The 25,138-nt window shown below is 40.5% G+C and overlaps 1 protein-coding gene across 2 annotated transcripts in view; it reads left to right on the top strand.

Moving 5' to 3' along the window:
* The first annotated feature begins 3,172 nt into the window (after positions 1 to 3,172).
* lamb2 (laminin, beta 2 (laminin S)) overlaps positions 3,173 to 25,138 on the top strand; it is a 50,766-nt gene continuing 28,800 nt past the window's right edge. For both annotated transcript variants that reach the window (XM_031286249.2, XM_036008050.1), the window contains exons 1-6: positions 3,173 to 3,366; positions 3,779 to 3,848; positions 21,248 to 21,417; positions 21,548 to 21,683; positions 23,857 to 23,930; positions 24,088 to 24,276. In XM_031286249.2, the coding sequence (XP_031142109.1) occupies positions 3,818 to 3,848; positions 21,248 to 21,417; positions 21,548 to 21,683; positions 23,857 to 23,930; positions 24,088 to 24,276 (600 nt within the window). In that variant the 5' untranslated portion in view covers positions 3,173 to 3,366; positions 3,779 to 3,817. The remainder of the gene's footprint in view (positions 3,367 to 3,778; positions 3,849 to 21,247; positions 21,418 to 21,547; positions 21,684 to 23,856; positions 23,931 to 24,087; positions 24,277 to 25,138) is intronic.

The raw sequence follows: 25,138 nt of genomic DNA, 5'->3' as shown, positions 1-25,138 counted from the left end.
ATTTTTTGGGGGCTTTTTTCCCTTTATTTCAGAGTGACAGTGGATAGACAGGAAAGGTGGGAGAGAGATGGGGGATGACACGCAGCAAAGGGCCGCAGGTCAGATTCGAACCCCCGGGCCGCTGCAAAGGCCTGCCTACATGGGGCGCACGCTCTTACTGGGTGAGCTAGAAGCCGCCCCACCAGATATGTTTTTTAATTAATTGTCACAAGGGGGCGCCGTATACTTAGCAAGGCAGTATATTCTCTCTGTCTTCAGCCTCTATCTCTGCTCTCTACCTGTTTCAGACTCCCGCCTATAAACCTTTACTGTAACAGCAGACATTTTGACATGGGGAAAGCACAGGTGTAATTAATAACACTAATGATAACTGCATACCATTTAGATAATCCAGTTGCAGAGTCCTGCTATTGGGCACGCTCACTCACTAGTGTATCTTATAATATATTCTATTGAGGGTCCTATAAGCTTTATAGGATAAGCCAAGGAACCCTTAACTGAAAGAGAGATGGAGCAGGGACCCCCCTACTACATATATTGTATAAAATGAAGTTGCATATTAAACTGGGCCTACAATAACGTGTAGGGTGGCCTAAAACCTTTATACATGCCTAATAATTTTTGGCATGATTTTATCAATCATGATTTAATTTTAAAACATACATGTGGCACAGTGAATCCTTAGGATGAACTGTATCTGTGGATTTAAACTTGAAAAAACTTTCAAAAATTAACAATAATTTGGAGGCACCCACCTCCCCGCATTGACTGTGAGGACCCCCTACGGGGTCCCATACCCACTGTTGAAGATCTCTGCTCTTTTGGGTTCTGGCACTGGATCCTGAGCTCTAACAAAGAGAGGCTGTCCTCTAGCCGCACAGGGAATGTGTAATATGACAGAGATTTACAGCAGCCTTTGTTCTGGAGAACACACTACGTGTACACATCAGACATGCTGAACCCAAAGAAATAACTGATATGAGTAAATACACTTGTAAAATGGGATAGATTGTATTGTATATGCATAGCATAGGCGTAATATATCGGGGGGCGGGGGGGTTACAACCCCCCAATAATCAAAACTGGCCTTTTTTTTCTCCAAAGTTTTTGTTCCTTTTTAAGGTTGTTGTCGCTTTTTACGATATTTTTGCTGCTTTTTTCAACGTTTTTGTCGCCTTTTTCGATTATTTTTTCGACAATTTTTAATGTTTTTGTTGCCTTTTTTGAGCATTTTCTGAAGTTTTTGCCCCCCCCCCCAGAATGTTGAATCCAAATTATGGTGCAGTGGATATGACACATGCCTTTGGTGTAGGAGATCTGGGTTCAATTCCCACTGCGATACATCAACCAATGTGTCCCTGAGCAAACCACTTAACCCCTAGTTGCTCCAGAGGCGTGTGGCCTCTGACATATATAGCAACTGTAAGTTTCTTTGGATGAAAGCACCAGCTAAATGACATGTAATGTAATGTAATGCCCTTGTGTATATGTTTAGTCAGAAGATGCGTTCTCTGGATCAGATCAAAGCTACATGCAGGTATTTTTTTCTGTTTTTCATTGATTGGCTGTTAAGTCCTAATGGAGATCGTCCCAAGCACCTATTGGATGAGACTGATGTTTTGAGACATCAGCCATGGGGATCTGTGATCTGTGCGCGTCCACGGCTCGCTCATTGGTTGCAATCAAAGGGAATCTAATCCGTCCAGCAGGGAGCGTGCATTCCTGCTCTCAGACACAGACCGGGGGCTGTTTGGAAAACATGCGCTGGCTTTGTTGAGGGAAACATGGCGGAGGAATCAACTGCTCAAATGAAAAATCTAAAACTTTGTTTCTGACCACTTTTAGTAAACAAGATCTGTTTGCACATCCTCACTGTTTATCATGCAACATAGTCTTTTTACATCTTTGTGCTGTCTCACTGTAAAATATTACACCAGTAAATGATACCAGTAATAAGCTTATAGTGTTATAGATATGCCTGTGCACTATCGGTTTATTATAATAATTCAACAAAGCCAAATAAAAGTTTTGGATATTAACTAGGGCTGCACAATATATCGTTTTTTTTTATCGCCATCGCAATATCAACTGGCGCAATATACATATCGCGAAAGGTTGCGACATATCGCGATAGACACTACGAGATTTTTTGTGTTAGTTGAAAGAAAATATCAGTAGAAAACTGCACTTTAAAAGTGTATATGTCATTCTTTTTTAGTAGTGCCTGTCATTGTCAATTCAATGTTCAATTTGTTCAATAAAAGAATGTTAGAAATGATTATTTGTTTTAAATTCAGCAAGCAATTTGTTGCATTTTAAAAGAACACTGAAAGCAACAGAAAGGCAGAACTGAGTACGCTCTAAAATCTGTTAATTTATCGCAAGTAATATCGTTATCGCGATATTCAACAACGTTATCGCGTATCGCATATTTTCCTCATATCGTGCAGCCACTTCACTCTGCTGGGAGTGGTGCAACTTTCACATTGAAGTGTATGGTTGTTTGTAGAAATCCACTAAAAAAGGATCAATTACCCAAAGAACTGTTAAGCAGTTCCACCGAAACACAGAAGAACAAGTCTGATCTATAGTGCTACAAAGATTGCACTACATAGTATTATACTTTTTGTTATTTGACCTTTAGTTGTTGTAGATTTTGGTCTTGTTTTTGAACTTTCTGACAACAACATGCTGTTTAACAACTTGATTTGAACACACCAGGGTGGCTAACAATAGGCAATAAGCACCTGCATGTGAATAACACCTGAGTAACCAATCAGCATTTGTTACCTTAGTATACTGTATGTTTAGAGTGACATTTCATCACGTTTGCATAAACATAGCTTGTTTTCACAAAAGAATATTACATCATCTTTATTGTTATTATTGTGTTCATTGGGTTTTACACATTGCTCATGCACATAAAAAGATGTGTTATTAAATAAATGTCTTTCTTTTACTTTAATGGAGGGAAATATAGGCAGATTGATGGAAGTGCATTTTTGCTGTAAATGGACATCTCAACTATTTTTTAAAGGCTTATTTTTAAAAAAACTGTGGTCAAGTTAAAACTATTGTGCCACATGAAAGTATTATCTTTATTTTTACCCCTACCTTATTCCGCCCACCCGGGGACTCTACACGCGACCATCCAGTCAGCAGCCGCCCCCGCCCCCCGCGGCTCGCGCCCTCCCATACGGCTCTGCTCTGCTCCGTTCCGTGAATCCAGCACGGGGTTTCCAGCGGAGAGCCGCAGGAGTTGAGGACTTCTCATCGCCGTTCAGCCTCGCATCCGTCCGGCTACTCCGCAGCAAGTGGACCAAGAGGGAGACTGTAGTCATACACAACACAGACTGAAACAGCACGGTGAGTGTCGTCTTTTTGATTAGCTTAGCCTACTATCTTTTAAAGTTAAAGACAACCAAATATTGCCTGATATATTAACACATTGGACCGCTGAAAACATTTTTGCTTTACGTAGTCCCACCTGACTGAGAGTATGCTAGTGATGTTTTTTTCAAATTAAACAGCACAGAGGAACTGACCAGAACAGTGGTCCGTAGACAATTCTATATGGCGGAAACAGAAAACACAAAAAAGTTGGAAAAAATAAAAGCCAAACTTCACGCAAAGTGTGCGTTCTTCTGCAGGGACTACAACTTTTTATCAATATTTCATTTTCATCAAAAAAAACACCAAACTCTTTCGGTACCTGTTGAATGTAGCCTATCTGTGGTAGCCTATATTACTGTTCATCACAAACCGTTGCATGCCGCAGGTTGCCTGCAGCCCCGCGGGTTGAGGTGTGTGCTCAGAGATGCAAGCGCCACTGGTAATGCTCGTCTGCGGTAAGTAGACTGTACACAGGGCCCTTTAAAGTCAACCCATGTTTTCTGCTGTATAACAAATCCTCAGAAGTGATTCACTGAGCGGATATAAAGGCTGGCAGCTGTCTCCAGGTCACTGGGCTTTCTTTGATAAGTCTCTGGAAAAAATGGAGCGTAGGCTGTATTCATGTTAAGCCCTTGGATGTTGAGTTTAAGACTTATTTCACGTAAAACAAGTATAAAAGGCCACTAGGGATTTTCATGTGAATCCATATCAGTTATTTTCTTGGTTATGTTTTCAACATCCTGGCACTTAATGTTCCAGAATGTGTCTGCAAGTGAGAATGCATTGAGAAGAGGTATATCTCAAGCTTATGTTAAGATAATAAGGATTTCAACACAAGATAAGAGGCTGCTTTGTCCTTTTAAGAGTAACAGTTTTGCTGTGAAATGGCTGGAGACCAGAAAACCCTTCCCCTTTATTACCTTAGTGAATGGTAATCAAAATTGCAAGTTGTTTTACAAAACTGCACTTATGGTTTCATGTATTTACCTCTTCCAAAGTGCAAAAAAAAAGGTACAAGTCAAAGCTAAAGCGACATTTATAAAAGACATGAATTGAAGTACACTCATGAAATGTGTCTCTTTGTCCGTCACAGTGACTTCTAGAGCAGACTTGGCAGTTTCATCTCTTAGCCTCTATCAATATACAGAACAGTCCCCCAGTTAAACACAGTGCAGGAAACAAGCAACAGCTCTGGTAGAAACAGTAGCCTGAACATGGTGGCTGTGAGGCTGATGGGAGTGTTGGGGCCCCTGCAAAGAGATAAGATGTTTCTTTTTCAGGGCCCCTGGTCTGTGGGGTCGTCTCTGTCTCTGTCTGTCGGCCTCTCTCTGTGGGTGGTGTCGCTCTTTTTATGGTCCTCCTAAAACAGCCCAGCTGAATCCGCAAATAGAGACACCCACTCCACACCTACCTCCAGCACTGTTTAAGACCCTTCTGGATGCGTGCGTGTCCAATGCTGCATGTATATGTATGTGTGTATGCATGTGTGTGGGTGACAGAAATAAAGGAAGGCTGGGAACCACACAGTACCTGATGAAAGCTTCTATCCACTACATCAGTTGTTTTTGTCTTATTTGAAGCCATAAAAAGACACTAAAAAGTTGCGAAAAGCCATCAGTACTGTTGCCTGACACCTGCACTACTCCAAGCAAAGTGGATGTGTGCTCAATGCTATCAGTTAGCTAAAGATTTATCTGACTAATGACCCTCTATAAAATGCATCCTAATGCTTTGTTCCCTGTAGCCGAAGACATTGGGCTCATTGCTCCAGTTAAAGTCTATTAGTGCCTGCTGTTAGCACCCAGGGTGGCTCCTCAGCCATTAGCACTGATCACTACTGCTGCTCTTTACGATGGCTCAGATCGTTTTCAGGACACACAGCAGCACCCTTGGCACGTTTCTCTTCAGGTTTTCTTCTTTTCTTTTGTAGATCAAGAGGAACGACATTGTAAAGTAACAATAAGAGCGTGTACACACTTAAAGCCCTTGGAAATGTATTTTCTAATTTCTAATTCTGCTTTTTAACATGAGTGATGGGATCCTGCGTTAACTAGCTCCTTTTCTGCCAAAGTTAGAACAGTTGGTATTTTACATTCTGTGTTGTGTTTTTCTGTGGTCTAATTACTGGTTCGAAGTAAGCAGGGCTCAGTTTTCTACTATTTCGGGGGGGCATTGTACACATTTTATTTAAGACAGACTTTAAAAAATGCAACCCTATCAATTAAAAGAAGAAGAGGGGCTGACCCCTTCAAAATACATTGATATAGGCCTAATCAATGAGATAAACAGATTCAAGTATCTTTATTAGTTTAGTATCTAGGTTCAGGTTTCCATAGGTAGTCAAAGAAACTTATATATATATATATATATATATCTTTAAGTGTGTATTGAGCATTATGTTTTTGGCTGCAGCCATGCCCCGATTTAATGCTTGGTCTGTGGTGGCTGTATAAAAACCTCCTCGTCTTTGGTTCTGGTTTCATCTCATTCCAAAAACCATCTTGTACCTCAGCAATTAACTCCGAAGCCCTTTTATCTCCAAGTATTTACGGTAGAAGTTAAGAGACTGAGTCAAAGGAAAAGGGTCGTAAGAGAACATCTTTGTAACTTCTGAGTGATGTGGAAAGATTGAAGTGTGTTGAGAGGAAATAGGTAAAAAGAGCCACAGAGAGAGAGAGAGATGAGATCAGCTGAGATTGTATTAGAGGGAAATCAGGGGAGGAAATGGGAGACAAGGATGTGTTTCAGAACAAGTGTGTCTGACGTGAAGTGTGTGTCCGTGTGTGTCTATAAAGCTCACACCCTGTCATTATAGAGATAGGGAGCTGTCCATTCAGAGTCCTGACGCCTCTGAGGACAAGCTCCCAGGTCAAGGGTTGCGTCCAAAAAACCCCAGGGCAGAGACGGGTTAATTGGAGTACGTACGAATGTATGCATGTGTGTGTGTGTGTGTTTGAGAGAGAGAGAAGGAGAGAAGGAGAGCGTGAAAGGACTCAGGTTGATCACAGGGACAAAAGAACCAGCAGTGCCTCCTCTCTTCTCTTTTTCTTTTCACTTTCTATTTCTATTGTTATTCTCTGGTGGGTGGGGGTGGATAGAGGAGTGTGTGTGTGTGTGTGTGTGTGTGTGTGTGTGTGTGTGTGTTTGTGTGTGCATCTGCAGAAGTTTTCTTGTGTTTCCTTTTTTTGCTTTTTAGCAAAACAACAATGATAATAGAGCTTTTTTCTCTGAGTACTTGTGTTGAGTGTCACTTAGCAAATGACTTTACATGAAGTGATGTGATAAGTTCAACTGAGGGAGGGAGCCACTCATCATTATTTCGGATGAGGAAGGAAGGCAGGAAGGATGGAAGGAAGTAGGAAGAAAGCAAGGAAGGGAAACTTCACATGAAAGAGGATCGAGGTAAATCCTCTGTAATTCACCTTTCTAAGAGGTGTGTGTGAAGGAATGGGGTTTTGTGTGTGTGTGTGTGTGTGTGTGTGTGTCTGTGTCTGTGTGTCTGTGTGGGCAGGTGAGGGTTGGCATTAGGCAGTGGGAGTGAGAGAGTGTGTTCCCGAAGCTTTTGTAAGCCACGGCCTCCGGAAATGTGCGGATGCCAGAACAATGGTGCGGTAAAGCCTACTAACCACCAGCACTAGAGGGAGAGAGGGAGAGAGGCTGAAAAATTGGAGGGGGGCTGAAAGAATCGGGACAAAGAGAAAAAAGGGAGAGAAAGACTTTAGGCACAGGGGGAAGGGGTGGGGAGAGAGGAGAGGGCACAGGTTTGTTTTATATGAAAGGACGGTGAGTTAGGTTTCCCCGTCCTGTTGGCAGGGCCTTTTCTGGATGAAAAGAGGAGGAGGAGATAGAGGAGGAGGAGGACTTGAGGGGGAGGATGAAGAGGCATGGAAGAGGAATGGGTAATGGGAGATGGTGTCATTAAAAACAAAAGGGTGGCTGGTACAGTACAGTGGTGAACCTGAGTGGAGCTGCCTTGTGCTGACAGTGTAGAGTGAACAGGCATGTTACCACGAGGAAAGAAACACAATACGTTTTTGCCAGTGGCGGTTCTAGGGGGGGGGGCGGCAATGGTAGCCAGTGCCCCCATAATATTAAGCCTCGACCCTGCTCTGGCCCCCCTAACTGTAGCAAATATTTTCATACATTTTTAACCCCACTCTTATCCCCAAAGAGGGGATATTATTCATGTTCAGTGATAACAATTTTTAATGGTTATTCCTGATATGTGTATCGTTGGTCTTTTGTAGTACCAAACCTATGAAGGTACAGTATGTAACACTTGTGCTAAATATAGCACAAATATATATATATTTGAAATGGTCTAGAACCGCCACTTTTTGGACAATTTGACATACACCGACATGGCTTTAACATCTTCACTTTTGAGTGTTGCGTGTGTTATTTTTGTGACTGTATATTCATGGTTAGTACAAGCCCTGAGCTGTACCTATCATAGTAACCCAACTGTAAACATTAAGACAAACAGTGAAGTTAACACCCAGCTTAAAATCCACAGTAACAGGCCTTTTTTTCACAGAAGACACTTTGACTTGTTACAGTTGGAAATGCACAGGTGTAAATATTAAAATCAATGATCAGGTTAGCTTCAGTTCCCGGGTCCTGGCTCACTGTCACACTAAGTGGCTTTCCATCCACCTATTTATATTCACATTTTCAATTTGCAAATGAAAAACACTTTTTTTGAAGAAAAAAAAGGCTAAATATAAATATATAAATAACAAGTATTTACTCTTGACTGAGTTGGAAAAATTGGCGTATTGATAAAAATAAAATGTGACAAAGTGCAATGGAAACAGACAAACATGGACTGATGAGGAAGCTGTATTGTTTCTCAACATAATAAATGAAACAAATGAAATCATACAAACTTTATTATTTCCTATTATCATGGCTTACTGGGACACTTCAATGTCCATGTTTGTAGTAACATGTACTATGACAGCTCAACATGTCAAATGGAAGCTGCTTAATAAATAAAAAATATCTCAAAATATTTGACCAGAGAAATGACCATTAAAATACAGCCCTGGTCTGCTGGTTTGACCAGAACTCTCCCGTTGAAAAAATTCAAACAAGCAGCTGCCTAATAAATAAAAACTGACTGACCTGTTTGCCTTGATGTGAGAGGAAAAGCTGACGGAGCCAACCAACTCTGCTTCACCGGTGCAATATCTTCATTGAGTCATGAACAATGTTGGGCAAGTGAATTACTCATTACATATTACTCAGTGTAAAAGTAATCACATTACTCTTTTCTCAGCAACACAAGTCATTAATGACATTACTAATTCCTAAAAATAGGCATATTATCATCAGGATGTATGAGTTTCTTCCTGTTTGAAAGCTCCATGTTTACTACAATTAGAATACAGAGAGACATGTCTTCATGTCTTGTCCACCCTCTTCACCTCTGACATGCTATTTGTTTGACAAATCTAATAACAGGTTGTGTTGGGCAGCTTGTTAAAAAGCACTCTCAGACACCTCTTATTATCTAATAGCAGACAAGCAGCAATTACTTTGAGATACTGCAGCATGTCAGGATGGAAGGAGGAATAAAGAAGGAAGGAAGGAAGGAAGGAAGGAAGGAAGGAAGACGGCGACAAAGAGAGGAAGGAAGAACATAGGGAAGGATGGAATTAATGTGATTATTTCCTGGAGATATTTCTGATTATGATGTTGTCATGGAAGATTGCGTGACCTCATAGTGGTTTCATCTTGTAGCCCTGTAATTACACACACACACACACACACACACACACACACACACACACACACACACACAAACAGATATATAAACAGACAAAGGTCTAATAAAACCTTGTAAACGTAGGCCAGTTGTCTCATGTCACCTGTATACCTAAAGAGCCTGCATGTTGTTGTTAACAGTGTAGTGTAACATTTACCTGAAAACAAAGAAAGAACTTAGACTCCACAATTACTAGAACCTACATTTACCATTTGGCAACTTGAAAGCTTTTTTAAAAATGTGTTTATTAGATCCTCCTCGTCTGTATGTAACACAGGCGTTCTGTTAAAACATTGTAGTCTCTTTGTAGTCTTTCTAGTCACTGCTCAGACATGACAAACAGAAGATAACTGTTTGCACAGGCTGAGTAGCACTCACCATGACACTGACTTTGTTATGTATTACAATACCATGGAATGTAACATTGACAAATATATATATATGCAGATTTGATTACTTAAGCCCTATTCGCAAACGATTACGAGGGGACCTCATGTGCTTTAGGAATTACAGCCCCCGCGTCTGTTCTTCGTGGGGCGCATTCACACTGGTTAAGTGTAGTCTGTATTTTACTTGAATTGACTGACATTATCCCCCACATATGATGTCAATGCTCTTGTCAAAAAGTTTATGTATAATTGTCAAACACAGTCAAAACATCCCTTACCAAAATATGGTCGGTAATTTGCAGTGGAATTTTTGACAAATTACGGACATGGCAGGTTCGCACAGGATTAAGATTACAGATGACCTCCGCAATTATTACAAATTGCTAGGAATCCCCAGGTAATACTAGTCCTGTGCGAATAGTGCTTAAGATTACACAGCATCAGCTTTTAGCAAGTTTCAAGAGTCTACTAATTGATTTTCATATTGTACAGAAATTATTTTCTAGAAATGTTAGACATGATTTGAAGTTAAGGAGCCTAAACACTTAATCTCATCTGAGCCTCTGCAGATACTGAACCTGGAGAGATACAAGATACATTTTCAAGCATTGTTTGGCAGATTTGTTTTCTCCTGCTCTCCCCTGGCTCCTCCCTCAGGGGAAACATAGGGTCATTTTCAGTTCAAATCTTTACACACATGGAGTACTCCCCTGTGTATTCTAAATTATACTCAGACTATGTGTCTGGCCTTTGCCTTTGGCCACACAGAGGTTGCCCTCTTCTTTTTTACACAGGAAATGATTACGTTCATTGCTGGTCATAGGTTTACATACAAGCATGCATACTAAAGAACACAAATGCACATACAGTTAGAGAAAACACAGGCACACAATTACTCATTAGACAGAAAAGTATTTGTAATTGTGCACATGCACACACACACATTACCCAGATTATCATGAGGCTCAAACAGGTCGCCAACACATACATGCAAACACACTAAATGCTTGCCTCAACTCAACTCGTGTGCTGTAGTTTTCTCTGCGCTTTCCCTCTTAAGTGGAGCCAGGTTTTCTTCATCAGAGGCTCTGATTAGCACCTAGAGTGAGCACATCTCTGCTCAGTGGTCCCCCCGAGCAGCTGCTGAGCACCAGGGCAAACACATATCACTAAGAACAAACATGAAGTGCAAGTTTCCATCCAGCCCCACTCTCCACTGTCCACCTGTTGCTGATGATATTCCATGTTTCCTCTCCAACATGGAGTGATTCAGACGTCTCCGGGATGGGACAGGAATGTGAATGTTTCCTCCAGTGGAACCAGCTGTCTCCGAGATCCATGCCTTGTTAATCCAACAGCCTGTGTAATGGCCAGCATCTGGCCACACTCACTGAGACCCTGTTTGTGTTAGACAGCAAGGTAGTCAGTCAGTGACAAACAGCTGAGGAAGACTCAAAGACCATGTTAGGCCAAGATGAAATATATAATGAATGCAGTCCAACTATATGAAAATTGACAAGTTGCTACAAATAGGCTGTGCTTCCTGGGGTTTTATATATGTAATAATATTGTCAAATACAAAATAACATGTCTGGGCCATCATGTTCTTTGATATGAATTCAATATTTAATACAAAGAGCCAGATATTTCATATTTCCTAGTTTTTATATAATAACATTTACATTTATATTGCAAACACATGTATCGTTCATTATACAACATCTATATCCGACCAGACAATCTGATTCATCAACTAGACATTTAGAACGTGCTCAAATCAGCATGACAGCACACCCAGAGCACGCCTGGCGCATCACTTAAAATATCACAAACATTTGTATTCATGTACTGTGAGTAATTCAGGAACCACAGTAGAACACACAAAAGCTCTCCAACTAGTATTTCAAAGTGATTCATCGGATTAAACAACTTCTTTGTTACAACGCTTTGAAGTTAAATTTCACTGGATATGTTTGGATCTGCTGTGACGGTGATGGCGCTATCTAGAAAATAGCTGCTAAATGTGATTTTCGCCGAAGTACAGGAGCTATATCTGTCGATGGAAAAATTTATTTTTTTCAGCAGATATCTTAGTTACAACAAGATTGAGCTAGTAAAGCAGTTTTGTGTTTATATGTGCGGTAGTTATTCAGTTTGGGAAGTTCCACGATCTCTACAAAGCTAACGTTAGCTTAAGTTGACTGGCTAACTAAACAGGGAGGGACTAGAAATTATCTTTGTCGGGTTTTTTATTTATTTATTTTGAGAGCGAATTGCCCCACAATATGAATAAAGTTTGGTTATAACTTTTATTTTGTTGGTAAATGTTGTATAATCACAATATTACACTCAAGGGTTTGATTTAACGTCATATTATTGGCACTTCACTGTCAAATGCAAATAAATGTTAAATCAAACCCTCTCGTGTAATATTGCTTAAATACAATCTGCGTCAAAAAAGATGAAAAAAATACAGATAAAATAAATAGGAAGAACAAGAAAGAGATAAAAAAATGAATGTATTAATGAATAACAATGAATGCTGTGGCTAATTTAAAATAAAGTAATAGTTTAGTGGGATAAGCAAGTTTGAAAGATGAATTTTAAGTTTTCTTGTAAAAGTTGTAAGAAGGGCGAGGTGCACATTTTTAAATCTACCGGGAGGCTGTTCCAGAGTTTGGTGACTAAATGCAGCGTCACTGTAGGCTTTAGTCCTGGACAGAGGAACAGATCATGGGAGCGCACAGTGATCTTTTTAGTACATCCACCTATAAATCGATTCTATAAGTTACAGGCAACCTGCGGTTAGATTTGAGCACAGGTGTGATGAGCGTTCTCAGTTTTGTTTTGGAGGAAATCTTTGTTGCTATGTTTTGAACCAGTTTTAGATGTTTGATCAGATTCTTACTGTCTTGCAATATACAAGACTAAAAGATAAAAAGTTGTGTGTCTGCGATGGAAACATGGATGGATGGCTTGTTTTCAGTTGGTAGACTTTAATGGCAGCATGCACACAAAAAACAATAGGGCCCAGGACTAAACCATGTGGCATACCACCAGAAATATTTACAGAACCCCTGAAGAACCTCAGTGTTTTATGTTTACATTTGAGCTTATAGCCAAGCCAACAGTGGTACTAAAACACACAATGCTCCATACTAGGGTAATAACTAACATTATGTGACATATCAAAAAGTTACTTTTGTTACCTCCCAAAATAAGAACGTTAGGTGGACCAGGCCTGGGAATCAACTATTCCTTGATCTTTTTTGGTATTCTTCTCCAGCTGTGGGTCTGTAACCTTGTTACTACCTTTCACACCATAAACCCTCATACTGGTACATTAAGGTCAGACATCATTTTCATAAGCAAGGCCCTTGGAGCTGATTAAGGAAGGGAGGAAGTGAGGAAGGTGAACAGTGGGGCAGAGAAGGGAGTCAGAGCTGCTGAAATGCTATGGACATCAGAAGAGAAGAGAGACGGGAGGCTGAGAATAATAAAGAGGAGAGGAGAGAGGAGAACAGCTGGATGTTTGGCTGTGGGAGTCGACCATCCATCAGCTAAGTGCAGAGCAAAGAGAGCAGGGAGAGACAGGGAGGGGGAATGTAAACTAATTAACTCAGTGGAGTTTAAAATACAAGGCTGATGACTTTTTCTCTGCCCAGGTTTTAAAGTAGCTGTCTGATGGTGAGTGCTAAACATATTTGTGCCACCTTCTAGTCCCACGCTCACGCAGGTCAGGTAATAGCTCATTGCCTGTCTTAAAATGATGCTATTCTTGTCTGCTCACTGTCCTAGGCAAGCTGATATTGGATCTGACCATGCTGTCATTTTAATATTCTTGGCAGCATGTTTTGTTTAACTCTTAACCCTCCTCCTATCCTAACCCTCCCCCTGTCTGAGCAAATGTGTATGTGCCCACAGTGTCCATGTGTGATTTTTTTTGTCCATCTGTTTGTCTGTTTTGTTCTTGGGTTCCTTCATTGTTTACGTTGGTAGATGTGACAGCAAACTGTGTCTCGCCAGCCTGTCCCTGTGGAATGTGTCATGTTGATGCCACATCCCCCCCACCTCCCCACCACCATAACACATAGAGCTGGAGGAGTAAGTTATTCTATGGAATGAAATGGATACAGATGGGTGACAAATTAAAACTTAAGCCAACATAAAATAAGTAAGTAAGTAAATAAGTAAGATATTGGGCCACCACAAGCCAACAGCTTTAGTTCTTGTAATAGATTCTTCAAGTCCCTCAACCACACTGCGGGAAGGAACACTAGTCTTCCAAACTGTATTCCTTAGTGGTTTTGATGATGGTGGATAAGAGTGCTGTCTAACAATTATATTTTATTGACCCTTCGCTAAGCCCTCGCTAAAGCATGTAAACATGTTATAGTAGAAACCCAAAATACAATTATGAACCTAAAAATGAGCATAGTATGGGACCTTTAAAACATGGCAGATATGCCGTGTACAATAACAGCAGTGATTACTCAGGCAGAAGTAGACATAAGTAGCTTTACATTTTTATTCGGCGACAACTTTCTCTGCCATATTTTATCAGCCATAGCTATTAGTAAGCTCCATGAGTTGGTTGGAAACTCTGTCTCCTCCTGCCTAATTTTAAACGTCGCCAGCTGACTCTTATAGGAACCCTGCAAAAGGGTCTTGAATATGTATATGATACGAGATACTACCTATTTACTCAACGCTGTGTAATGTGAGGCTAAAGCTAGGGTGTTAGCAATTCAACTAGATTGAGATCTGGTGATTGCAAAGGCCACAGCATGTCATTTAATCCATTCAGTGACTTCTTGTGTTTAGAATCATCTGGATTCATTATGTTTCTCCACTTATTTATCAAAAAGAAATCCTTGTGTCACCCATCTGAACATAATAAGGATATAATAACAGTTCACATCAAAGGGGAAAACTATACTGTCACTTTTTGTAAAACAAATCATCTGTAGGTAGTTGCCATCTCCACAGTCTGCCCTGTAGGAATCTCCATCTATATTGTGACTATCCCAACGAACAAACTGACCAGGCCAAGTCTGTCTCCCTAATCGCTATTAGTGAGAGATTTTCTTTTGCTGCATCAAATCATGCTATAGCATTTTTAAGGAAATGGAAAACAAGGTAATTGTGTCGCATGCTGGCAACTGAGGCACTTTTAAAATAAAGTTCTTGTGTACTACACTTTCTGTTTACTCGAAAGCAGAGAGGAAATCAAAGACAGCGATGAAAGTCAGGAATAAAAGCAGAGCTCACCTGGGGGAACAGGGGGTGCAGGGGTGGAATAGGGTTAGGGTTATGGTTAGTTGTATCACTGCCTCTGACAGTTAAAGCATTGCCTCGTGTAAGTCCTGTTGGCTTACAGTCAGATTTCACTGTCCTTCGGCAACAACATAATAATAATATCATGCCTTTTTTTAACTGTAAGCCTAGAATAGGTTAACAACAGTGGACAGTTTGTCACCTGCTTGACGCCCTAAAGAGCGTGACAGGAATGCCATAGTAATATAAAAAAAAACTTGGTATACTATGAAGCTCAATAATAACCCTAATGTGGTGTGTGGCTACAAGAAGCTAAAAAAGCTGAATAGTGCACAATATGGTGCAGGGCTACAGTGCATAGCCTGCTGTTATAGGCTAATGGCTGGTTGAACAGCAGTGCTTTGTGAGCTGAGAACACACACACACACACACACACACACACAGCACCAGCACCACAGCCCCCTTCTCTTCTCTCAGCTGTCAGCCTGCATTCCTCCCTGCTTCTCCATTTATGGCTACAGAGGAAAGAAAGAGAAAACGAAGAAGGGAAGAAACTGATGTCCAACCCCTACACCATCTCTGTCCCTCAAAGTTACAATATGCACTTTTCACTTCAAGGGAAACCAATTCTATGTCAGAGTCTTGATTATTTCCTCCCGGTTGAGGAGGAGCTATCTTGCCTTGTAAGCCACAGTGCCTGTACTCAGCCTAAGCTTGTATCCACAGCTAAATACGCTCCTTAACATGCCATGACATCTGAAATCCAGTATCAGGCCATATTGGGGATTTAAAGGACTAGTTTGACATTTTGCAAAATAATATAATTTCTTGCCAAGAGTTAGATGAGAAGATCGGTAACACTCTCATATCTGTGTGTTACATGTGATGTTAGAGCCAGCGGGTGACTAGCTTAGCATGAAGATTGAAAGCAGGGGAAACAGCTAGCAATTTGAAGCCACCAACTTTAAGCTTGCACATTTAGGGTTGTAGACAGACAATTTTTTTTATACAATATGTCTGTATATGCATATGGCATCTTTATGCACTTTCTAACACTCAAAGTGTCTTCCCTACCTACAGGAGTCTACAGCTACTGCAGTTCACTAGTGTTGCACTAGAGCTAGAGCCTCTACTAAAAGTATATATTTGCTCACTGCACTGTACAGTAAAGTGCTTTGACCCTACCAGTTGATATCATCCATTTATCTTTCCTTCATCCGTCCGTCCGTCCGTCCCCCCCCGCCCCCCCACTGTGCTCTGCTCCCTTCCCTGGTTTACATCAAGGCAGCAGCAGTCTGATCACTGTCAGCTACACAACCCATCAAGGCTCTGACGTCAACCTGCCAGCCCTAAAATAACAAGAAATGCATCATCATTATCGTTGGATGTTTGCACCAATGAAGTTGTTCTGGATTGGTGTGCACATAAGTATAAAAAAATAGCGTTCTTAAAGGTAATAATGCATACATACGTGCATTCTAAATTTGTGAAAACTAAAGTGAAGTGGTTTAAAATGTGTCCACCTTTTCATTTAGCACTATCCAGTGTGTAATAACAACAACTCATATGCAATTCTTTACTCTGTATATCTTGTTTTCCTGAGACTGTGGTGATGTCGGCCTATCTGGTGCTAAGCCTGTGTAGATTTTCACAGACAAACACAGAGATTAAAAGACGACAAGAAACACATGATTATATGACACATCAGACGTCTGCTTCACTCACACACACACACACACACACACACACACACACACACACACACACACGCCAATATTTTCCAGAATAGATATCAAGTTGTGTCTGGATGGGTCTTTCCACTGTCTCTACAAAGGCTCTGTCTTTTGTCTCTCTTCTTCTCTCACCCATCTGACCTGCTCTGTTTGTGTTTTTTCACACTTTCTTACTCGCTCTCAGTCAGATAAAGGATAAGGGAACGACCTCAGGCCTTTTTTTAATCACAGGCCATTATGTCAGTGAGTGTCTTGGCTGATAATGATAAATGTGAAGCAGCTCAAATTGTTACTTACACTAATCAAAACCTCTAATAGGTGTCTTTTGTTTAGTCAACGAGCACTTGATGCTAACATTTGCTTGACAAGGGTATCATCTGTACAACGTTATGTCCTTGTCAGGTGTGAGGGTCAAATTAATCCTTAGTTATGATTATGTAATGAATGAGTGTGTCTATGTGCAGAAGTGGTTATGTGTCTCTGCACAGGTGCACAGGGCCTCCATACTGTAGGCGTGTGTTTGTGACCTACAGTATGTTAACCTCATATCTGCTTGTGGCTCACTTGGCTGGCACCAACATGGGACTTGTCCAGATGCCAGGCAAACACAGAGTGAGTAAGTGTGTATGTGTGTGAGTGTCCATGTGAAATCCTCCTCTGCACTGTTCCCAGCAGGCTCCCTAGCTAGCCTCATAGCAGTGTCAGGCTGTGATAATGGACTGTCTTTGTCTACCTTAATCAGTGAGTGTAGACCTGCACAGTGCATCCAGGCACTGACAGGTAGAGCAACCTGTCTCCCTGTACTTTTGTACAGTGTGCAGGCAGCAGAGGCACCCAAGTATGGAGAAGGCTGACATCATAGCAGGCTCACAATATTAACATTTATTCAGTAACAATCTATTGATATTATTGAAGTCTACAAGTGAAGAACAAGCACCTTTTGTCATTCATTATGTGCTGTGTCTCTTTTTGATTCAAGCAATAATAGCACTGCATCAGTGGTATACCTGACTGAATGTGCTGCTCATATTGTGTTTGCCAGGGAAATATACGTAGGCCCTGGCGGCAAGTGAGACATTTCTTTTTGGTGATCCATTTTCTGGAGGTCTGATCTAAATTGTTTTCTGTCCTGTGTTTATGACTTAAGAAGAAAGTGAAAAAGTTTTCCCAGGTGAAAAAAAAGTTTTGCCAAGATCTTTTTTTTGGTTCAGGATCATTTTTCGTAGCCTCTTGTGGCTGAAATGAGTATTACAACAACAAACAAACCAAAAAAATGTACCCTCCAAAACCCCACCTGTTTTTACAGATGAAAAAACAGAAAGTTACTTAGGGAACATATTAGATTATGCTGGCAAAACCTTTTTTTCACCTGCTATTAAGTCATAAACACAGGAGAGCAAAGAATTTAGATCAGACTAAGAAAAGGGATCACCAGAAATTTCTCACTTGCCTCTCAGGGCTTCCGTAAAAAACTAAAGGTGTTACGCTGCTTTGTAAAATAACTATTTATTCCAGGGTTTGAACTCTGAATTGCAGTCTAATCTAAATGTAAAGCTGCTAAATGTTACTAGTAATATGACAAAGGTGACTGAGAGCTGTAATTTAGGCATTCAGACAATCATTGAGAGGGCATTTAGATGGGCGGTGCAGTAACGGACAACAAATATGATATAATAAATAATAAATGATATAATATAATATATAAAGTCACATGATAGACTCTTGGTAACATTGCTCAAAAAGTCTTAGAGTGAAATGTTGCTGATCATGAACAGTCTTAGAAAACATGCATGGACAAAGAAATTTGGAATTATATTTGTGTCTCAATCCTGAGACATTTTGACCACCAGTAAGAGATTTTTTTGCAAGAACATAAATTGGAGATAAATTATCACATAAGGAGCGAGCCAAAAAGTTTGCTAGTATTCACATAAGCACACAATAACCTTTCTCACCCAAGTTGTCCTCCATGCAGGCTAACTCACACAGCAGGGATGTTAAGAGAGAGCAAATGAGTAAAACTGAGTGAGAAGGGGTATAGCAAATAAATGTACTGAGCGCAGAACAGAAAAAAAGGTTGCTCAAATCAAATTATTCGTTGTGCGATAATAATGTATCTATACAAGATATATAAATGTGCTTGCAAAAAACGTTTTCTGTCTTCTAAGGCAAGGGTGTAACTTTGGGTTCAGCATTGGGGGGGGTTGAGATTTCCACTTTTGAGCAAAATTGAAATTCTGAACGTCAGTCACTTCAATTTCTGCATACTGGTGATTTTTTCTGCAATAATTTGAGCCTTTTCTGCATCAAGTTATGGTGCAAATGTCTTTATTTATATAAAGTAAATTATAATAGGTTTTTGGGGTGGGTTGCACTGGCCAGTGTTGATTATTGTGGGGGTTGTAACCCCCCCCCATCCCCCTGTAAATTACGCCTATGTTCTAAGGCACTAAGCCCAGATGCTTGAGTGAAGCTGTGTGTTTTGTGCTGTGTAGCTCCCAGGTGTGAATGTTTACAACTGTGTTAATATAAAGCAGACTGATACAGGGGAAAAAAACACTAAACGTTCATTGTTTTATCTTGGGGAATGTGAATATAAACCCTGTTTTCCAAAGCTTGTAAAATTTCACCCACAGTGTACGAGTGTTTTGTAGAGAACTCCCTGTTACATGTTGCCATGTAGTCTGTATATGTACGCAGGGAGGATTAGAAACACCTGTTGTGGACAGACAGTAGATTGACAGCGGGACCTCTGGGTCTCCACTCTCCTCATTCCAATTTCCTCATGGCAACAGACACAGACCACAGGTCCCAGAGGCATGTAGGAGGAGTAATTCACGTCAAGATGTCCAGTGGAATGTGTGGCGGCTGCTGCTGGTTGTCATGAAAGTTTATAAGGTTTATTTTAACTCCCACACATAGCACGGCTCTAGTGCCGTATCATAGAATGACACACTATCTGTTCACTCCACGCTTCGACATTTATACCAAGTCTGTAAAAACAGGCTTTTCTGTTAGAAAGGTCATGTCAAGTCTCCATCTGGAGCCATCGGTAAACAGTCATTCATTAATTTTAAAGATGTTATACTTACCAAACGTTGCTGGTCTCAGTTGACTCCTGTATGACCTGCATTGGTTAGTTTCCAGATTTAGCGTGTAGCTGGGGCCTCTTATCAGGTCTCGTCAGCAGAGCCAGTTAACCTGCAGGGTAGCCTTGAGGTAATCCCCCTCCCACTGAATGTTGTCTCAACATTGAATCGTTTTTTTTTTTGGGTGGGGGGGGCAGTGTCCAGCTCAATAAGCCCTTCGTACCCCATGACCTTTACGAGGCTTCTACACAAGACGTCGGAAATGTTTTTCCCGAGAGCTATAAACCCTGACAGACATAATAATTTACCAAAATTTGCCTTTTGATGACGTCAAAAACCATAACATCCAAATATGGCTTTTATTATTTTCTGAGCCTCGTATTGGTTTTTATTTCTAGGAGGTTAAAATAAAACGGTTAACAAATGTCAAATTTTTCTTTTTTTAATTTATGGACGTCTTTTTTTAGCATATAAATGTCCCTTCACATTTTCAACAATCTGCATTATCTCTGAGCTGAAGCCTAAACGTTATATGGGGTCAAATAGAAACAACTATCTTAAAGGGTAATTTCGTTTTTTTTTTTTTTTTAACCTGGACCGTATTTTCTCATGTTTTTGTGTCTAAGTGACTGATGGGAACAACAGTTTTTGAAATCGGTCCAGTATGGTAGTATTGGTCCGTCTCGGTTCATCTGTCCACTGTTCCAACAATCACTACTCTGGTTTGGTTGAAATAAAGTCTTAATTTATCCATTTACATGTAAAAAATATGCTGGCTCTATACACGCTAAAATGTTGTTTATTTAATTTAAATAGAGTCTGGTGGGTTTGGCGATGGCGATACCGGGGCTGTTTCATGTTAAACAAAAAGGATCTTACTCTTTAACAAAAAGGTCTCCCTCTGAAAGGGATCATTTCCATAATGTTGTCAGACGCTTAGAAAAATAATCTGAGCCTGTCAGTGGCAAAAATAGCACTTTTAGTGGACAGAAATTGACGGTGCACATTTGTCCTATAGGATTACATTGCAGCCCGGTTCGTGGCTGCCGGTTACAGTGTTCCCGCTCAATACTGGACTCATTTCAAAGATTTTTGTTCAGTTAGTCACTTAGACACTAATGCATGGGAAAAATAGGGTCCAGGTTGGAAATACCATAATTCCCCTTAAACTGAATCACTCTAATTTTTAAATCTAGAGATGTGTCCTTGATATTCTTGCCTACAGAATCCCAGTCTCTGTCTGCATTTGCCTCTTTATCCCCTTCTTTATGCCCGTGATAGCTTTGTGGGACAAAGCACAATGAATAACTGATTCAGGTTACTGTATCAGAATGAAGTTAATTCAGTCATAAGACAAACTGACAAATTTAGCTCCTGAGTTTCCTGCAGTTTCTCTTCCCATTCTGGAGTCTGTCCTCCTCAGGAAGTGATAAGAACTTTTGATGTTTGATGGCTCTTTTAAGTCAGAGATGACTGATTTCAAGAATTGTTTTTGCCAATACAAGCTTGTGAATGGGTGCTCTGTTAGGGGATGATGCCACTCTGCACTGCTGTTTCCTATTCATTGTAATCCATTTCCTGTTTCCCTCCCTCCAGTCCTGGCTGCTGCCGTTGGCCAGGAGCCTGACCAAAGCCACGGCTGTGCCCATGGCAGCTGTTACCCAGCAACGGGGAACTTGCTGGTTGGACGAGAGAAGAACCTGAAGGCCTCATCCACATGTGGGATGAGGAAAAAAGAGCCCTATTGCATTGTCAGTCATCTGCAGGTGAGTGTGATGATACTATATATAAGTAAAAAAAAAAATGAATTTTGTGTTGGCCCTTTCTCTACATCCTATATGTGGTTCTTTCTTACCTTTGACCATATAACCCTGACCTATTCTTGTCCTGTTGCAGGATGAGAAGAAGTGCTTCGACTGTGACTCTAGACGGCCATATCACCCAGTGTACAACACCATCAATCACCGGATAGAGAACGTTATCACCACCTTCAAACCTCAACGCAAGAAGTCCTGGTGGCAGTCCGAGAATGGTGAGGAGACTTGGTGGTCACTTTTGTCCTGCATTGAAAAAAAGAAGTTAAAATTAAAAAAATAATTATTGACTTCTAACTTGTCAAAATCCATCTAATGATCGTCATTAGCTTAGCTGTCTCACACTCAGGCTTACTTGGTATGACCAGTGAAACCCAGTTTCACAACATAACACTAATCCTAACCCATCTGATGACACTTTCTTGTAAGTGTCTTATTCTTATAAGGCACCCTTTATTTTGCGTGTATAAACTATAAATAAAAGCTTTATTAGTGTTTGATTAACCATTTACTAATGCTTTATAGATTAATAATAGGCAGAAATAAAAAGACAAGACAACCTGGCAAGTCAGAAGTTATGCTAAAAATGGCTCATAACCGATCTGTAAAGCATTAGTAAAACTGGTAGATATAGAGGACACACACACACACACACACACACACACCCTCTGACCAGACACAGATGGGCTTAATAACAGAGTAGGTCCTGCTCTGGCATCTCAACCGAGAGAGGGAAGGGGGATGACAGGGAAAGGAGAAAAGTAAAAGCTCTGATGGCAAGATACAAGTGAAAGTTGGGGGAGTATTCAAGACTGAGTGAGAAACAGTAGTCAGGACAGGGAGAGGGAACTGATGTATTTTCACTCACAATGACAATGAAGTGACTGTAAAGCTCTGAGTTGGACACAAGGCTCAATTCAGCTGTTTGTGAGCCATGTTGCTGTGATGGAGTGCTGTTGATGACCCAGAATAGAACAGAGAGAAACAGAAGAAGAAGGGGGACAGGAAGTAGAGTGGCTATTTTTACTTTTGGTTGCTACTGCTTTTCCATGGCATCTTTGTGGCATTTCCATGGTGGTGGTGTGGCACAGTACGCTTATTTGATGTGGATTACAGAGGTTTGATTGTGTGCACTTATTAATTGGAATTACAATTTAATGGGATCACATGCATACAGGCAGGCATTATAAAAGCATTGTAAGTGAGTGTCTTTTCAATTTCATATGACTTCTGTATCAGCAAGGCTAAGGCTATACTCTGAATTGTCCTCTCTCTCTCTCTCTCTCTCTCTCTCACACTCTCTCTCTTTCCTTCTTCCTTTTTTCTTCTCTGCTCCAGCTGTGTCGCACCCTTTTTTCCTCTTTCTTTTCCATCTTTTTGCCCTCCTGTGCATTGTCAACTGTTGATTTGTGGTTGATTGTGGAGGTGTTTGTGCCTATATCAGCATGAATGTGTTGTTCTAGTTCGACCCATTGGATAGCTAAACCATAGAAATCAAAGAAATTAGCTACAAACATTTTTTAGTTTAGTTGGGCTCAATGCTTATCCTGTAAATGCGCTATTTCTTAGTTATGAGCTACTCTACACTCTTGGCTCCGGATGTCTCACCTTCCACTTTCTTTGTGTTGGCATACTAAACTCCAATCGATTCGGGAAACACTCACTGAGCTAGAAGCAACAATTAAATTATATGTATCTTTTTTTTGAGTAAAGGTTTCTTCTCATCTCATTCACACTGTCATTACCTGGGAGATATACATGTTATAAAGGTGATTCCCCAGGATACATTGATGTGTGTAGGCACATGCTTTTTTGCAAAACATGTAACTGAGTAGGCATCAAAACAAACAATCTACTTTAGTCCTTTTTACTTTTGCATGTGTATATAAAAGAGCTGTGTTATGGTTTGTCTTCAAATTACCAGTTTAAAAGTTATGTTGAGTGTCAAATTGCAAAATATGAACTTCATGTGGTGCCACTTTTTATGTATCAGTATGCAGGAATGGGAAAGTCCTCTTGGCTTTGTGCTGTATACATGTAACCTAAAACACAGAGAACAAGAGTGAAAGTGGTCCTTCAGAATATTTAGTGCTCTGCAACTCAGGAAGTGTGTGGGCTTTTCCGACATGCTCTCCTGCCAAGAGTGAATGCCTTTTCCTGTCAAGATGCCATTCCTCAGACCAAAAGCATGGTTGCTACTTCACTTACTGCCGCTAGCCATTATTCTCTGTCATCCATCTGTCAGAAATTGATGATACAGATGGAAAACGAGTGCAAGCAGTTTATAACTTATCAATATGATCCGAGTGACAGTCATTAGCTCTACAGGAAAATGTTGGCTTTATGTTAACACACAACATCTGTAACTCTGTCTGTCACCTTGTCCCCCAGGAAAGTCAGATGTCTTTATCCAGCTGGATCTGGAAGCTGAGTTTCATTTCACTCACCTGATTATGACTTTCAAGGTAGGATAACAGCTCTTGTCAACAATGTATTGAGCTGTATCACCAAGTAGCTGAAAACACAGACTTACAGCTCTATTTGGACATATTCTGCTTAACAAAATGGACTATGCAAGCTAAAACACTGCAGAATTTGTGTTAAGACATTCTTCTCTTGCAGACCTTTCGTCCGGCGGCCATGCTGATTGAACGGTCGGCAGATTTTGGTCGTACCTGGAAGGTCTACCGCTACTTTTCCCACGACTGCGCTACTACCTTTCCCAGAGTCTCCCAGGGTCTTTTGCGTAACATTAATGATGTCATCTGTGAGTCACGCTACTCTGACATTGAGCCGTCAACAGAGGGAGAGGTGAGCATTTGATTAAGGAATAGGACAGGTCAAATATATAAGGTTCCTACTTGTATTTGGGGTTTCTGCTTGAACATTCATACATGCTTTAATGTTCAAAAACACTTCTCATACTGTCTGTCTGAATATACCTGTATTCGCCTGCTGTCTGAAACGCTCCGTTTTAGCGCCTGTGTCTTTAAGCACCCCTTCCCAAAAATGCTTAGTCTGCTCTGATTGGTCAGCGTTTCCAGGTCTCTGCACCATCATTGCAGCTGGGGAATGACTGTAACGGCACTGTAGAGGCATTTTCTACCTGTATATAGTAGAGTGATGACATCACAACCATACAGAAGTCCTGACGGCTCGTTTGAAGGCACAGTTTCTGAATACTGGCTGTGTGCATTTCTCTTTTCACACTTGAACGGTATTTACATAGCACCTCAACCGGGTTTCTGATAAAATCTCACTTTTTACAATATGAGACCTTTAAGATAAACACTGAAACTTATTCTGTTTTAGTGAATGAAAATACATTTTAAGTTATTGATTAATTTCAGAATAAATGTTTTTGTTGTGAAAATAGGATGTTTTCATTCTTAGACTTGGCCTGAAGGAATGTTTCCACATTTTGAGAAATATGCTTATTTGTTTTCTCGCCAAGAATAAATGAGAATATCGATACCACTCTCAGACATTAGAATGCATTTAAAAAATCGTCAAGCTATTCCTTTCAAAACTTGACTGAAAAGACAACATACAAACAGAGAGGACAAGGAAGCTCTTAAATAACCCCAGCACAAATCTGTAGTCCACACACTGAATACTGCTCAGGCATGCAGACCACAAAGTGCAAAGTCTGATTTACCCTCATGCTGCATAC

This window comes from Sander lucioperca, chromosome 12, assembly GCF_008315115.2.
Source record: "Sander lucioperca isolate FBNREF2018 chromosome 12, SLUC_FBN_1.2, whole genome shotgun sequence".
Lineage (NCBI taxonomy): Eukaryota > Metazoa > Chordata > Actinopteri > Perciformes > Percidae > Sander > Sander lucioperca.
Note: the sequence above shows the minus strand (reverse complement) of the source record. Positions and strands in the feature narration are given on the sequence as shown.